This window comes from Oncorhynchus gorbuscha, linkage group LG01, assembly GCF_021184085.1.
Source record: "Oncorhynchus gorbuscha isolate QuinsamMale2020 ecotype Even-year linkage group LG01, OgorEven_v1.0, whole genome shotgun sequence".
NCBI classification, from domain to species: Eukaryota; Metazoa; Chordata; class Actinopteri; order Salmoniformes; family Salmonidae; genus Oncorhynchus; species Oncorhynchus gorbuscha.
In genome coordinates this window covers 31,361,502-31,378,273 of record NC_060173.1, presented here as the reverse complement: position 1 = coordinate 31,378,273, position 16,772 = coordinate 31,361,502, and the positions used below count along the sequence as shown (strand labels likewise).

Sequence of the window (16,772 nt, the reverse complement as noted above, 5' to 3'; positions counted from 1 at the left end):
TCCCACCCGGCTTGTTTATCTTCTCTCGTTTCCTTTCCTCGGCAGAAGGTATTTCTGTCTGTAGTTGATTAACGTTAGCTAGCATTATGGCCAACGTTGTGGATACCAAGCTATACGACATCCTCGGAGTTTCACCCTCCGCCTCAGAAAACGACCTAAAGAAGGTAAGTGACTGGTGTTATGTAAATAAATAATACACAATCAGCGCCTACAGGAAATTATATGACCGCAAAACAGGGCTGATGTGGCCTTACCAACACTATTCTGATGCTAAGCTAACCAAGCTAGTTAAACTGTCGCTAGTTAACGTTAGCTAGCTAATCATGCGAGCTAGTCAGTGCATATTCTGGGGCAAATATCTAATGAAAAGTAAGTATTTCTCTAATTTGAAAAGCGCGATTTAAGACAGCTAGTTAAGTAGTTAGTTAACTACCTGTTGGAAATTTGGTTATATGTATTTTATACATTAGAAACTAGGGCTACCGTCCTTACGCATAGAAACGTAGCACAGGCAGCGGCCGATCGTTGCTTGGCAGTGCAGACTGCTGCGCGAAGTTAGCTGCAGGAGCTAGCTAACATTAGCGTAAGATGCTGCGCTAGCTGGCGTGAGTAAAACAAAGCTGACAGAGTAAAACCATATAGAGGTACTATGTATGTTATTTGCTAGTTATAGCCAGTTAGTACATAATGAGCTCGGGATGTATCTCATTTGTCTGGTAATGTTAGCTAACTACATATATTATTGTTAGCTAATATGGTCTAAAGTTAGTTACTCTGTCGTCATGTTTTTGACATGTACTACAGATTGCTATTTTACTAGGGATTGTCATGAGGATGATTATGTTAAGCATGCTAGCTAGCTAACGTTAGAATGTTTTCAGATTCACCAAGTGTTTCTCTTGCCGCAGCAGCAGGGTAAAGCTACGCAGTTAGAACATGTTGGCCCGACAACAGCCCACTCCCAGACAGTGACTGATAATGTAGGTCTGTCTCTCTTGTGTTCAGGCATACCGCAAATTGGCCAAAGAGTTTCACCCTGATAAGAACCCAGATGCAGGGGACAAGGTAAGAGACGGGAAGTTACACAAATAACACAATCAAAACATGACACAGTACACACAAAACGATTCACAGCAGCACATAATACTGATCAAGCCACATCATGACCACTAGTCATGGTAGTACCATCACATGGGCCTATCTGTATTGTGCAGTAACAGAGGCTGGTAAATCAATCACTTTTGGTATTACTCAAATGGCCTCCTCTCCATAGCAAGAATGCACCAGCTAGTCTGTTGAGGCACCCTCTTTCCTGGTCTCCTTTGGTTCATCTGCAGCACTGCCCCAACCAGCATCTTCTTCATCATCACTATCATCTGACCTGTGTAACATCAGTGCAGATGAAGGAGAGGAAACCTAGACTATTGAGATGAGAGGATCTGTGAGACAACAACGTGATGATTGTTCATGTGGATTTAAAGTTAACAGTATGAAAAATGTTGCCTGATTATGTAGACTGTCTGTTGGAGGTAGTTATGATGGACAATGTCAGGTTCCTCCCTAATGATCCCCCCCCCCCATCTCTCCCAGTTTAAAGAGATAAGTTTTGCGTATGAGGTGTTGACCAATCCAGAAAAGAAGGAGCTTTATGACCGCTATGGAGAGCAAGGGCTGCGGGAGGGAGGTGGTGGAGGGGCTGGCATGGATGACATCTTCTCCCACATCTTTGGAGGGGGGCTGTTTGGCTTCATGGGGGGGCAGGGACGCGGAGGGGGAGGACGCAATGGAGGGCGCAGGAGAGGCGAGGACATGGTGCATCCCCTCAAGTGAGTGACAGTTATTCTCCCTTCACATCTATGGTCCTAATCCAGACATATTATTTTAGTTATTCCTTACCCTGCCTACCTGTCTAACAGAGTTTCACTGGAAGACCTCTACAATGGTAAAACAACCAAACTACAACTCAGCAAGAATGTCCTGTGTGCTTCCTGCAATGGGTGAGTCTACACACACACACACTTTAAAATAATATAATTCGCATGGAGATCAATGTTGGTAGTTGCTGAGCTGCTACACTTTTTGAAATGCACTGAACAAAAATATAAATGCAACAATTTCAAATATTTTACTGTTTTACAGTTCATAAAAGGACAATCAGTCAATTTAATTCATTAGGACCTATCTATGGAGTTTACATGTCTTGGAATACAGATAGAGTATTTTTTTATTTTACCAGGCAAGTCGGTTAAGAACAAATTCTTATTTTCAATGACGTCCAGATTTTCAAATGACAGATTTGTACCTTGTCAGCTGGGGGATATGAACTTGCAATCTTCGGTTACTAGTCCAACGCTCTAACCACAAGGCTACCCTGCCGCCCAGAGTATGTGAGCCGAGCTGGAGCGTCAACCTTTTCACTCGCACCAATTTGGCTCCAGTAGTGCTCACTTCACGAGGTCAGGGCATGCCTGGCTCACCATGCAGTTGTCGTCTACTTGTTTTTTTGTGGGTTTTTTTCATGTTTATTTAACCAGGTAGGCTAGTTGAGAACAAGTTCTCATTTACAACTGCGACCTGGCCAAGATAAAGCAAAGCAGTGCGACAAACGTGCTGTCAATAAACAAACGTGCTGTCAATAACACAATAGAAAAATCAATGTACAGTGTGTTCAAATGCAGGGAGGTAGGCAATAAATAGGCCATAGAGGTGAAATAATTACAATTTAGCATTAACACTGGAGTGATATATGTGCAGATAATGAGGTAGTTGAGTGGGCTATTTACAGATGGGCTGTGTACAAGTGCAATGATCGGTAAGCTGCTCTGACAGCTGATGCTAAAAGTTAGAGAGTGAGATATAAGACTCCATCCAGCTTCAGTGATATAAACAAAAAAACTTTTTTTTGTGCAATTTGTTCCAGTCATTGGCAACAGAGAACTGGAAGGAAAGGTGGCCGAAGGAAGTGTTGGCTTTTGGAGGTGACCAGTGAAGTATACCTGCTGGAGCATGTGCTATGGGTGGGGTTGCTATGGTGACCAGTGAGCTGAGATAATATGGGGCTTTACCTAGCAAAGACTTTCAGATGACCTGGAGCCAGTGGGTTTGGTGACGAATATGTAATGAGGGTCAGCCAACAAGCCAACATCGGTATATAGCCCACCCAATTTACCTACCTCATCCCCATACTGTTTTTATTTTATTTACTTTTCTGCTCTTTTGCATACCAGTATCTCTACCTGCACATGTTCATCTGATCATTTATCACTCCAGTGTTAATCTGCTAAATTGTAATTATTCACTCCTATGGCCTATTTATTGCCTAACTCCTCATGCCTTTTGCACACAATGTATATAGATTATTTATTTTTCTACTATGTTATTGACTTGTTTATTGTTTACTCCTTGTGTAACTCTGTGTTGTTGTCTGTTCACACTGCTATGCTTAATCTTGGCCAGGTCACAGTTGCAAATGAGAACTTGTTCTCAACTAGCCTACCTGGTTAAATAAAGGTGAAATAAATAAATAAAAGTGCTGCTATAGCCTCTTTCTTTAACTACTGTCATTGAGTTTGCTAAAGAAACGGATAAAAACACACACTTGCAAAATGAAGGTTTTTTTAAATATTTTTTTTTATTGAAGGTGATTTACAAAGATTAGGACCAAGAGAGCGAGTGCGGTGATGTAGTGTCCACAACTAAAGAATCATTTGAAAAGACATGCATCGCTGCTGGCCTGCTCTCTAGGCACCATCGCATGAGCCTGAAGTCAGACTGGCTAAACTCTTCTTTCTAAATATTAATTCAAAGGCACTAATAAGGCATTTTTTGTTTAATTTGTATTTAATTATATGTCACAGCCTATTGTGTATTCAGACCCCTTGACCTTTTCCACTTTGTTACGTTACAGCCTTATTCTAAAATGGATTATAGTTGTCGACCCCCCCCCCCCCCCCCTCAATCTACACATAATACCCCATAATGAAGCAAAAACTGGGTTTTAGAGATGTTGGCAAACATCACAAATAAAAAATGGAATTTCACATTTCCATGAAGTATTTGACACTCAGTACTTTGTTGAAGCACTCTGGCAATGAGTACAGCCTCAAGCCTTCTTGGGTATGACGTTACAAGCTTGGCACACCTGTATTTGGGGAGTTTCTCCCATTCTCTGCAGATCCTCTCAAGCTCTGTCAGGTTGGGTGGCGTCGCTGGTCACCTATTTTCAGGTCTCGCCAGAGATGTCCGGGCTCTGGCTGGGACATTCAGACGCTTGTCCCGAAGCCACACCTGCATAGTCTTGGCTGTGTCCTTAGGGTTGTTGTCCTGTTGGAAGGTGAACATTCACCCCAGTCTGAGGTCCTGGGTGCTCTGGAGCAGGTTTTCATCTAGGATCTCTCTGTACTTTGCTACGATCATCTTTCCCTTGATCCTGACTAGTCTCCCAGTCTCTGCTGCTGAAAAACTTCCCCACAGCATGATGCTGCCACTACCATGCTTCACCGAAGGGATGGTGACTGGTTTCCTCCAGAAGTGACCGTTGACATTCATGCCAAGGAGTTCAATCTTGGTTTCATCAGACCAGAGAATCTTGTTTCTCATGGTCTGAGAGTCCTTTAGGTGCCTTTTGGAAAATCTAAGTTGGCTGTCATGTGCCTTTTTTACTGGGGAGGGGCTTCTGTTTGGTCACTCTACCATAAAAGCTTGATTGGTGGTGTGCTGCAGAGATGGGATAACCTTCCAGGAGGACAACCATCTCCACAGAGGAACTCTGGAGCACTGTCAGTGACCATCGGGTTCTTGGTTGCCTCCCTAATCAAGGCCTTCCTCCCCTGATTGCTCAGTTTGGCCAGGTGGCCAGCTCTAGGAAGAGTCTTGGTGGTTCCAAACTTCTATTTCAGAAGGATGGAGGCCACTGTGTTCTCGGGGACCTTCAATGCTGCAGACATTTTTAGGTACACTTCCCAAATCTGTGCCTCGACACAATCCTGTCTCGGCACTCTACGGACAATTCCTTTGACCTCATGACTTGGTTTTTGCTCTGACATGCACTGTCAACTGTGGGACCTTTTTATATAGACAGGTGTGTGCTTTTCCAAATCATGTCCAGTCAATTGAATTTACCTCAGGTGGACTCCAATCAAGTTGTAGAAATATCTCAAAGATGACCAATGGAAACCGGATTCACCTGAGCTCAATTTCAAGTCTCATACCAAAGGGTCTGAATACTTTTAAATGAACAAGGTATTTAAAATGGTTTTTTTTTTTATACATTTGCAAAAAATGTATGAACTGTTGGCTTTGTCATTATGGGGTAGTGTGTGAAGATTGAGGGGAGAAAAAAAATATTTAATCAGTTTTTAGAATAAGGTTGTAATTTAACCAATTGTTGAAAAGGTCAAGGAGTCTGAATACTTTCCAAATGCACTGTATATGTACACAAGTGGACAAGTGATGATTTAATACAACAAAATGTATTAAATAAAAATGTATAACAAAACGAATGCAGTTGAAAAAAATTAGTAAGAATAAGGAATAAAAGTAACAAGTAATTAAAGAGCAGCTGTAAAATAACAATGGCGTGACACTACACGTGGGAACCGGTACAGAGTCAATGTGCGGGGGCACTGGTTAGTTGGGGTAATATGTACAGTTGGGTAGAGTGGAGCAATGCAAATGGTCTGAGTAGCCATTTGATTAGATGATCAGGAGACTTATGGCTTGGGGGTAGGAGCTGTTTAGAAGCCTCTTGGACCTAGATTTGGCACTCCGGTACTGCTTGCCGTGCAGTAGCCGAGAGAACAGTCTATGACTAGGGTGGCTGGAGTCCATAACAATTTTTAGGGCCTTACCCTGACACTGCCTGTTATAGAGGTCCTGTGTGGCAGGAAGCTTTGCCCCAGTGATGTACTGGGCCGTTCGCACTACACTCTGTAGAGCCTTTGCGGTCGGAGGTCGAGCAGTTACCATACCAGGCAGTGATGCAACCAGTCAGGATGCTCTCGATGGTGCAGCTGTAGAACCTTTTGAGGATCTGAGGACCCATGCCAAATCTTTTCAGTTTCCTGAGGGGAGACTAGGTTTTGTTGTGCCCTCCTCACGACTGTTTGGTGTGCTTGGACCATGTTGGCTTGTTGGTGATGTGGACACCAAGGAACTTGAAGCTCTCCGCTTGCTCCATTACAGTCCCATCGATGAGAATAGGGGTGTGCTCGGTCCTCCTTTCCCTGTAGTCCACAATCATCACATTGAGTGAGAGGTTGTTGTCCTGGCACTATACTGCCAGGTCTCTGACCTCCTCCCTATAGGCTGTCTCGTTGTTGTCGGTGATCAGGCCTACCACTGTTGTCATCGGCAAACTTAATGATTGTGTTGGAGTCCTGCCTGGCTGTGCAGTCATGAGTGAACAGGGAGTACAGGAGGGGACTGAGCACGCACCCCTGAGGGGCCCCTGTGTTGAGGATCAGTGTGGCGGATGTGTTGTTACCTACCCTTACCACCTGGTTGCGGCCTGTCAGGAAGTCCAGGATCCAGTTGCAGAGGGAGGTGTTTATTCCCAGGGTCCTTAGCTTAGTGATAAGCTTTGAGGACACTATGGTTTTTAACGCTGAGCTGTAGTCAATGAATAGCATTCTCACGTAGGTGTTCCTTTTGTCCAGGTGGGAAAGGGCAGTGTGGAGTGCAATAGAGATTGCATCACCTGTGGATCTGTTGAGGCGGTATGCAAATTGGGAGTGTTTCTAGCATTTCTGGGATAATGGTGTTGTGAGCCATGACCAGCCTTTCAATGCACTTCATGGCTATAGACGTGAGTGCTACGGGTTGGTAGTCATTTAGGCAGGTTACCTTCGTGTTCTTTGGCACAGGGACTATGGTGGTCTGCTTGTAACATGTTGGTATTACAGACTCAGTCAGGGATCGGTTGAAAATGTCAGTGAACACACTTTGCAGTTGACCAGAGCATACTTGCAGTATACGTCCTGGTAATCCTTCTGGCCCTGCGGCCTTGTGAATGTTGACCTGTTTAAAGATCTTACTCGCATCGGCTCCGGAACAGTGTGATCACACAGTCTCCCGGAACAGCTGGTGCTCTAATGCATGTTTCAGTGTTATTTGCCTCGAAGCGAGCATAGAAGTATTTTAGCTCATCTGGTAGGCTCGTGTCACTTGGCAGCTCTCGGCTGTGCTTCCCTTTGTAGTCTAATGGTTTGCAAGCCCTGCCACATCCAACGAGCGTCAGAACCGGTGTAGTATGATCCGACCTTAGTCCTGTATTGACGCTTTGCCTGTTTGATGGTTCGTCGGAGGGCATAGAGGAATTTCTTCTAAGCTTCCGGGTTAGTGTCCCGCTCTTTGAAAGCAGCAACTCTACCCTTTAACTCAGTGCAGATGTTGCCTATAATCCATGGCTTCTGGTTGGTGGTATGTACGTACTGGTCACTGTGGGGACGACATCATTGATGCACTTATTGATGGAGCCAATGAGTGATGTGGTGTACTCCTCAATGCCATCGGAAGGATCCCGGAACATATTCCAGTCTGTGCTAGCAAAACAGTCATGTAGCTTAGCATCTGCTTCATCTGTACACAATTCATCATAATGTGCAATTTATTTTTATTTTTTGGAGCTCGGAGGGGTTTTTGTCAGAGCAGTTGGAAAGGATGTGGTGCGCCCCCCACATGAGTGGGATTTCCATTTTCAATTCTGCTCACATACTCTGACATATGTATCTGTTGGTCACAGATACCAAGTGGGTTGGTAGGGGCGTGGATCAGAAAACCAGTCTGTATCTGGTGTGACCACCATTTGCCTCATTCAGCGCGACACATCTCTGTCGCATAGAGTTGATCAGGCTGTTGTTTGTGGCCTGTGGAACGTTGTCCCACTCCTCTTCAATGGTTGTGCGGATTTGATGGACATTGGCGGGAACTGGATACGCTGTCATACACGTCAATCTAGAGCATCCCAAACATGCTCAATGGGTGTGTATGCAGGCCATAGAAGAACTGGGACATTTCCAGCTTCCAGGAATTGTGTGCAGATACTTGCGACATGGGGCCGTGCATTATCATGCTGAAACATGAGGTGATGGTGGGGGTGAATGACATGACAATGGGCCTTAGGATTTTGTCACGATATCTCTGTGCATTCAAAATGTCATCAATAAAAAAGGCAATTGTGTTCGTTGTCCGCAGCTTATGCTTGCCCATACCATAAACCCACCATCAACATGAGGCACTCTGTTCACGACGCTGACATCAGCAAACCGCTCGCCCACATGACATCGTACACGCTCTGTGCCATTTGCATGGTACCAGTTGAAACCGGGATTGATCTGTGAAGAGCAGACTTCTCCAGTGGCTATCAAAGATGAGCATTTACCCATAGATGTTGGTTACGACGCCGAACTGCAATCGGGTCAAGACCCTGGTGAGGACGATGAGCTTCCTTGAGACGGTTTCTGACAATTTGTGCAGAAATTATTGTTCAAACCCTGTTTCATCAGATGTCTGGTTGGCTGGTCTCAGACAATCACGCAGGTGAAGAAGCCTGTTGTGGACGTCCTGGGCTGGCGTGGTTACATGTGGTCTGCGGTTGTGAGGCTAGTTGGATGTACTGTCAAATGATCTAAAATGACGTTGGTAGCTTATGGTAGATAATTTAATGTTCATTTATCTGGCAACAGCTATGGTGGATATTCCTGCAGTAGCATGCCAATTGCAAGCTCCATCAACTTGAGACATCTGTGGCATTGTGTTGTGTGACAAATGCAATTTTTTTGTGGTATTTTATTGGACCCAGCACAAGGTGCACCTGTGTAATGATCAGGCTGTTTAATCAGCTTCTTGATATGCCACACCTGTCAGGATGGATTATCTTGTAAAAGGAGAAATGCTCACTAACAAGGATGTAAGGACACATTTCTTCAAAAAAATTGAGAGAAGTAAGCTTTTTATGCACCTGGAAAGGTTTTGAAACATGGGACCAACACGTTCCGTTTTATTTTTGTTCTGTATAAATATCTTTAGTGGACAGAGATATGGATGCAGGACTAAACATTCATGATATAAAAATGTATAGTTTTTACCATATTTTGAAGCTGTATACCGTTTGTTTACTTTGTTTGTAAAACAAGGTTATATTTTGGGTTGTGATGGGATATGACAATTGAACAAAGTTAATTTATAAGTTATAATATTTTAGAATCAATGGGTACAAGTCCAAAAATGAATGTAGGTGTGATTGCTGATTGCCCCTTTAACATGAGATATATATATATTGTTTAATGTGATACTTGACTCTCCTCTCTCCGGTCTGTCTCCAGTGCCGGGGGTAAGGCGGGGGCGGTGCAGAAGTGCGTGGCCTGCAGAGGGAGAGGCATGAGGATCATGATCAGACAGCTGGCTCCTGGCATGGTCCAACAGATGCAGTCAGTCTGCACAGACTGCAACGGAGAGGGTAGGACCACACACGCACACACACGTGGTCTGCAATAATGAATACACTATAAAAATATATTTTTTGTTAGGAAACTAATCTGTTTGTGTTTTGTATAGGGGAGGTGATCAGTGAGAAGGACCGCTGTAAGAAGTGTGAGGGTCGTAAGGTGAACAAGGAGACCAAGCTGTTGGAGGTCCATGTTGATAAAGGCATGAGGCATGGCCAGAAAATAAGCTTCACTGGAGAGGCTGACCAAGCCCCAGGCACTGAGCCCGGAGACATCCTACTGGTCTTACAGGAGAAGGAGCATGAGGTAAAATGCACACACACTGTAGCAGAGAGTACTCAAAAATTTAAATAAACTGCTCAGGAAACCACCCAGTGTTCAGAAATTCTCAATCTAATTTTGTTGGTTGCAAACACATTTAGCAGATATTGCAGTTTCAGCTAAATACTTATGTTTCTAGTTCCAACAGTGCAGTAACAATACGAAACAATACACACACCCCCCCCCAAAATTATATATATAAAAAATTATACAACCCACACAAGTGGCTCCGGTAGTGCAGCTGATCTAGGATGGCACATCAATGTGAGCTGTGGCAAGAAGGTTTGCTGTGTCTGTCAGCGTAGTGTCCAGAGCATGGAGGCGCTACCAGGAGACAGGCCAGTACATCAAGAGATGTGGAGGAGGCCGTAGGAGGGCAACAACCCAGCAGCAGGACCGCTACCTCCGCCTTTGTGCAAGGAGGAGCAGGAGGAGCACTGCCAGAGCCCCGCAAAATTACCTCCAGCAGGCCACAAATGTGCATGTGTCTGCTCAAACGGTCAGAAACAGACTCCGTGAGGGTGGTATGAGGGCCCGACGTCCACAGGTGGGGGTTGTGCTTACAGCCCAACACCGTGCAGGACGTTTGGCATTTGCCAGAGAACACCAAGATTGGCAAATTCGCCACTGGTGCCCTGTGCTCTTCACAGATTAAAGCAGGTTCACACTGAGCACGTGACAAAGTCTGGAGACTCCGTGGAGGACGTTCTGCTGCCTGCAACATCCTCTAGCATGACTGATTTGGCGGTGGGTCAGTCATGGTGTGGGGTGGCATTTCTTTGGGGGGGGGCGCACAGCTCTCCATATGCTCGCTAGAGGTAGCCTGACTGCCATTAGGTACCGAGATGAGATCCTCAGACCCCTTGTGAGACCATATGCTGGTGCGGTTGGCCCTGGGTTCCTCCTAATGCAAGACGACAATGCTAGACTTAATGTGGCTGGAGTGTCCGCAGTTCCTGCAAGAGGAAGGCATTGATGCTATGGACTGGCCCGCCCGTTCCCCAGACCTGAATCCAATTGAGCACATCTGGGACATCATGTCTCGCTCCATCCACCAACGCCACGTTGCACCACAGACTGTCCAGGAGTTGGCGGATGCTTTAGTCCAGGTCTGGGAGGAGATCCCTCAAGTTTGGACACACTTACTCATTCTTTATTTTGTACTATTTTCTACATTGTTGAATTAATAGTGAAGACAAACTCTGAAATAACACATATGGAGTCATGTTGTAACCCAAAAACTGTGAAACAAATCCAAATATATTTGCGATTGTTCAAAGTAGCCACCCTTTGCCTTGACAGCTTTGTACACACTTGGCATTATCTCAACCACATATGCTGAGCACTCGTGGCTGCTTTTACTTCACTTTGCGGTCCAACTCATCCCAAACCATCTGTTGGGTTGAGGTCGAATAGCACTTACATAGCCTGGAGGTGTGTTGGGTCATTTGTCCAGTTAAAACAAATGATAGTCCCATTTAAGCAAAAACCAGATGGAATGGCATATCGCTGCAGAATGCTGTTGTAGCCATGCTCGATAAGTGTGCCTTGAATTCTAAATAAATCCCTGATAGTGTCACCAGCAAAGCACCCCCACACCACCTCTTCCATGCTTCACGGTGGGAACCACACATGCAGAGATCATCCGTTCACCTACTCTGCATCTCACAAAGACATGGCCGTTGGCTCCAAAAATCTCTAATCAGACCAAAGGACAGATTTCCACCAATCTAATGTTTCTTGACTCAAGCAAGTCTCACACAGTCTCCTCTGAACAGTTGATACTTGAACTCTGAAACATTTATTTTGGCTGCAATTTCTGAAGTTGGTAATTCTACTGAACTTATCCTCTGCAGCAGAGGTAACTGCTGCGATCCTCATGAGGGAGCCAGTTTCATCATAGCGCTTTATGGCTTTTGTGACTGCACTTGAATAAACTTTCAAAGTTCTTAATTTTCCATATTGACTGACCTTTATGTCTTAAAGTAATGATGGACTGTTGTTTCTCTTTACTTATTTGAGTTGTTCTTGCCATAATATGGACTTGGTCTTTTACCAAATAGGGCTATCTTCTGTATACCAACCCTACCTTGTCACAACACAAGTGTCTCAAACGCAGAAAGAAATTCCACATTAACTTTTAACAAGGCACACCTGTTAATTGAAATGCATTCCAGGTTGATACTCTTGATGCTGGTTGAGAGAATGCCAAGAGTGTGCTAAGCTGTCATCAAGGCAAAGGATGGCTACTTTGAAGAATCTCAAATATAAAATATATTTGGATTTGTTTAACAATTTGTGGGTTACCACAATGTTCCACGTGTCATTTCATAGTTTGTATTCACTATGATTCTACAATGTAGAAAATAGTACAAATAAAGAAAACCTTTGTAATGAGTAGGTGTGCCCAAACTTTTGGTGTGTGTTTGTACAAAAATATAAATGCAACATGTAAAAGGTTGGTTTCATGAAAAGTACTGAAATAAAAGATCCCAGAAATTGTCCATATTCACACAATATTTTTCCTCAAATGTGGTGCCCAAATGTGTTTACGTCCCTGTTAGTGAGCATTTCTCCTTTGCCAGGATAGCCTATCGACCTGACAGGTGTGGCATATCAAGAAGCTGATTAAACATCATGGTCGTAACACCTGTGCACCTTGTGCTGGGAACAATAGAAGGCACTCTAAAATGTGCCGTGATATCACCCAACACAATGCCACAGATGTCTCAAGTTGAGTGTGCAACTGGCATGCTTACTGCCAGAGAATCAATGACTATGTAATTTGTAAGTCGCTCTGGATAAGAGCGTCTGCTAAATGACTTAAATGTAATGTAAATGTAAACTATGTACATCGGACAGCAGTCTAAGTTGGAGGGCAGAGTCTGGGTGGTAGCCGGCCAGTGACAAAATGTTTTAGCTTCCTCTCTGAAGGTGGCCCTCAATTCCCATCTCCTGAGTTTGAGACAATCCTTAAACGCTCTTGCCGACCAGAGAGGTTGAGTCAAAGTACTGATAAAATGTTAATTATTGAGTGTGTTCTGTAGGAGTTCCGCCGTGATGGCCATGACCTCCACATGACCCAGCGTATCGGCCTGGTGGAAGCTCTGTGTGGCTTTCAGTTGGCGGTCACACACCTCGACGGACGCCAGCTCGCTGTCAAATATCCCCCTGGCAAGGTCATAGACCCAGGTAAACACTCACCACTCCACACACACACACACACACACACACACACACACACACACACACACACACACTGCTTCAAGTTTAAAGGTGGCCTGAACTTCCTCATTTGGCCTAGTTTTTTGGCTTGGTCATTAAGAAATGCATCAGCCATGACTGAAGCCAAACGAGAGATGTTTTGTGGGTGTGGTTTAATGTGGTTGTCTCTGTATGTTCGGATGTGGCAAGCGTTTGTACAGCACACAGTATTCACTCACGCTTATAACTTGAAACAGTCTAACCAGGTCTTGTGTCTTGAAGTCGTTTAGGCTTGCTAGTGCTCACCAACTTCTTTCGCCAATTAGTTTCAGCTGGCTGGTATTCCACCGTGACAAAGTTGGTTTGACATCGGATAGCCTAACTCTAGGGCTAGTTAATGACCGTCAATAAATAGCAAAATGGGACAATATTGTCATGGTGCACACCTTTTTTAAATGCTTTCGATATTTCTACAATTTATAGATGGTTTGAGGTGTTTAAATAATTGAAATTGGGAGCTATTGACATTTTAAAATATTGTCCCATGTACACTGCAATTTACTTATAGTCCCTAACTTGCCCCATAGGGATGTCAAATAGAAATTGACCTTGGTCATTACGATCGGGTCGCATGCAGCTGCAGTCCGAATTCATGATTACTTGTGTGCTGCCAGCTGTGGGCAGGATTGAAATAAACCCAACCAAAGGAACACTTACTGTATTCCCTTCATTCCGTGACGTACCATTTTTGGGAGAATGACTTTATGATCATACTACTTTGTAGTACATTTTGACATGATAATTCTGACTCCTATCGATGCCAAATAGGACGTTTTCAAAACGAGAAGTTGCTTTGTAGGGGCAGTCGCTCTTTAACTTGATCTATTTTGCTTGCCTTGTATCATTACGTGTGTGTCAGGTTGTATCCGGGTGGTGAAGGGAGAGGGTATGCCTCAGTACAGGAACCCATTTGAGAAAGGCGATCTGTTCATCAAGTTTGATGTCCTGTTCCCTGACAACAACTGGATCAGCCCTGAGAAACTCACCGTGAGTACCCCTGAGAACCAAATAGCCCGCCTAAGGTGTCTGGTGCATCACACATTGTCTTAACCTTTACTTTGTGTATGTCATTTACAGAATGTGTGTTTTACATGTGTGTGTTTAGGAGTTGGAGGACCTGCTGCCTGCGCGTGCAGATGGACCAGTCATCTCGTCGGAGGCAGAGGAGGTTGACCTCCAGGACTGTGAGGTCAGAGGTCAGGGGTCAGCGGGGGCCAGAAGGGAGGCCTACAATGATAGCTCTGATGAGGAGGGGGGGCCGCACGGCCCAGGGGTACAGTGTGCCCACCAGTAGACTGAATACACACCCCGACTACCCTCTCTCTCCAGTCTGTGTGCCCATCTGTTGTGAGGGAAGGGCACCTCCCTACTGCACCCTGCCCCAGGTCCCATCAGGACCCTCCATCCTCTTCATTCCACAATCAGAGTGTGGGTGTGGTCAGCAGGCTATGCTGGATGTGTGGTGGCCATTTGACATCCTAGGATTCTAGGCTCTACAGCTGTCTTTGGAAACATCATATGCGAACCTTGTGTATAAAATGAAAATATTGTCTTTAAAAATACATTCATTTATCTTCTTCAGTGTCGTAGTCTAGTCTGTCACATCAGCGCATGCTGAAAAGACATTTAACACAGGCCTTACCATAGCCCCTGGCCTACACGGCAGCCTGCTGAGCCACACAGGAAGTGATTACATCACATTCTATAAGCTCAAACTCCTCTCATCACTGAGTTACCTGAGGACTTCCTGGCTCAGATTTATCTCCACCAATTACATAGCTTGAATCTTTAGGCTTATTTACCTTTCAGTCAGTAAAAAATGTTTCTTCTGCGTGAGGATTGTGTGCTTTTGCGCATCTGTGTATGTGACCACAGAGCTTTTGTCTGAGTAGCATACTCTATTCCTCTTTCTAAACTCAGGCAAGGCGTGCGTGTGTGTGTGTGCGTGCGTGCGTGTGTGTGTGTGATGCTGGCTTCTCTACTCATAGCAGTATGTATTGTGTGTAGTGGCAGTGTGAGTGATGACCTCATGTTTATGCTCAATTTAAGATAAAAACATCTGAATTCGTTGAACTTGTCCCACCTTGACCATGTCACCTTTTAACCCTCGACCCCAAACCTCTGTATTATACACAACTCTCCATGCCAGTAGAACTGTCACATGCCATCTCCAGCTCTGTAAATACCAGCCACAACCCCATCCCCTGTGCACAGCTGCATCTCAGTACTCTTCAGCTGCCTCCTACCTTCCAATCCAAATTCCTGTCCTTCATCTGCACTAATGGGACAAAACAGCAGGGTCATGTTTATTTGGCACAAATTAGAAAATGTTTTGATCACAACCTAAAAAAAAACACTTTAATTTCCAGTTTCAAAATATTTAGCTACAGTCTGCCCTATTTCCTTTTCCTGTCCAGTTCTGTGAGATCAGTGCAGATGGAGAGGATAGGAGGCTGCTTTAGACTGTAGAGATGTAGTCATGTGACTGTCGCTGTAAATATGAAATGGGCCACTGGAGGGACACGCTTCAGACCAACAGACAGGCTTTATTTAGTAAGTGATATTATTGTTGATGCTCATATTTGTCAGAATGACAATTGAACTGTATAATAAACCATGTCACCATCAGCTCTCTGCCTCTGTTCATCCACTTACCAGCATGCTATAGTATTTAAGCCGATGACACACAGTTTAATAAAAAAAAGTATAGCTCTTTGAAGTCCACTGTATTTAATTAAAGGAAAGCTGAATCTTATGCATACACTAAAATAATTACTGAACTGCAGCCAGGCAAGTGAACTGGGTGGGTAGTAGTATAGCAATTGACAGATTGAGGGGGAACCGCCAGAGCAGGACTTACCGATCAGAATTCTAGTGACCTGGATGTGTAGTAATGGCATCGCTATATGGGTAGTGATAGTATATTATATTAGTATATTAGTTAGTGTTGGTGGCTAGCCTGAGTGAGTCAGCAATGTCAATTGTCTGCGCTGTGGAGTTCCACTGGACCCAGCAGCTCCTTATAGCCTGCTGTATTCCTGGGAGGAGGGAGAATAAAGAATGAGCAAGAGGTGGAAATTGACACCTGTCTTGTTACCTGTCTCTCTTACATATTACTTGTGTGTGTTAACTGTCTCATTTAGACTGCATGACATAAGAGTGTTCCCTCTTCATCTGTTCCAGTTTCTCTGATCTTCTTATCTTCCTGAGAGAGACACATACAGCCCAGAATTATACACCAACCTCCAATGCCTAACAAAAGGGTATATTAGATGTGGTAGGTTATGTGTGTGCGTGTATGTTACATGGGGCAGGTTGTGTGTGCGGTGTCTCAGTCTCAGGCCCATTAGGTCCTCATGGGAATTCCTGTTCTGAATTATTGACAGCCGCTCCTGGACCTGACACAGGAAGTATCTCTTTATAACTAAGCTGCTCTCTTTTTTTCCCCCCCCTTGTGCCTCTCTTCCTAAAAAAACACGAGTATGTCTCTCTCCCACCCTCAGTGGTTGTCTCTCACCCCCCCTCTGTCTCACTCTCAGTACCCCCCACTCCCCCTTTGTCTCACTCTCAGTAATGTAAATTGTGTTCTATTTTATACATGTACAAGTATTTATATGTGTGAATTGGAAAAGGGCACAGACTTTTCACCCTGTCGGATTGGGGATTCGAACTAGTGACCTTTCAGGTACTGTCCCATACTCTTAACAGCTAGGCTACCGGCCGCCCAAGTAGTCTCTCTGT

The 16,772-nt window shown here is 44.5% G+C and overlaps 1 protein-coding gene across 1 annotated transcript; it reads left to right on the top strand.

Moving 5' to 3' along the window:
* Positions 1-14: 14 nt before the first annotated feature.
* Positions 15-15,659, top strand: dnaja2b (DnaJ heat shock protein family (Hsp40) member A2b). The gene is made up of 9 exons (XM_046350011.1): positions 15-164; positions 1,006-1,065; positions 1,591-1,826; positions 1,917-1,997; positions 9,324-9,457; positions 9,556-9,752; positions 12,815-12,959; positions 13,891-14,018; positions 14,137-15,659. Exons 1-9 carry the CDS (start codon positions 87-89, stop codon positions 14,323-14,325), a joined length of 1,248 nt encoding a protein of 415 aa, XP_046205967.1. The 5' UTR covers positions 15-86; the 3' UTR covers positions 14,326-15,659.
* Positions 15,660-16,772: the final 1,113 nt, after the last annotated feature.

Bases quoted from the DNA above. Each gene is read 5' to 3' on its own strand.
- dnaja2b (XM_046350011.1), top strand. From the start codon at position 87: ATGGCCAACGTTGTGGATACCAAGCTATACGACATCCTCGGAGTTTCA. The intron at 1,827-1,916 runs GTGAGTGACAGT...CCTGTCTAACAG, and splicing joins GACATGGTGCATCCCCTCAA to AGTTTCACTGGAAGACCTCT. The intron at 14,019-14,136 runs GTGAGTACCCCT...GTGTGTGTTTAG, and splicing joins TCAGCCCTGAGAAACTCACC to GAGTTGGAGGACCTGCTGCC.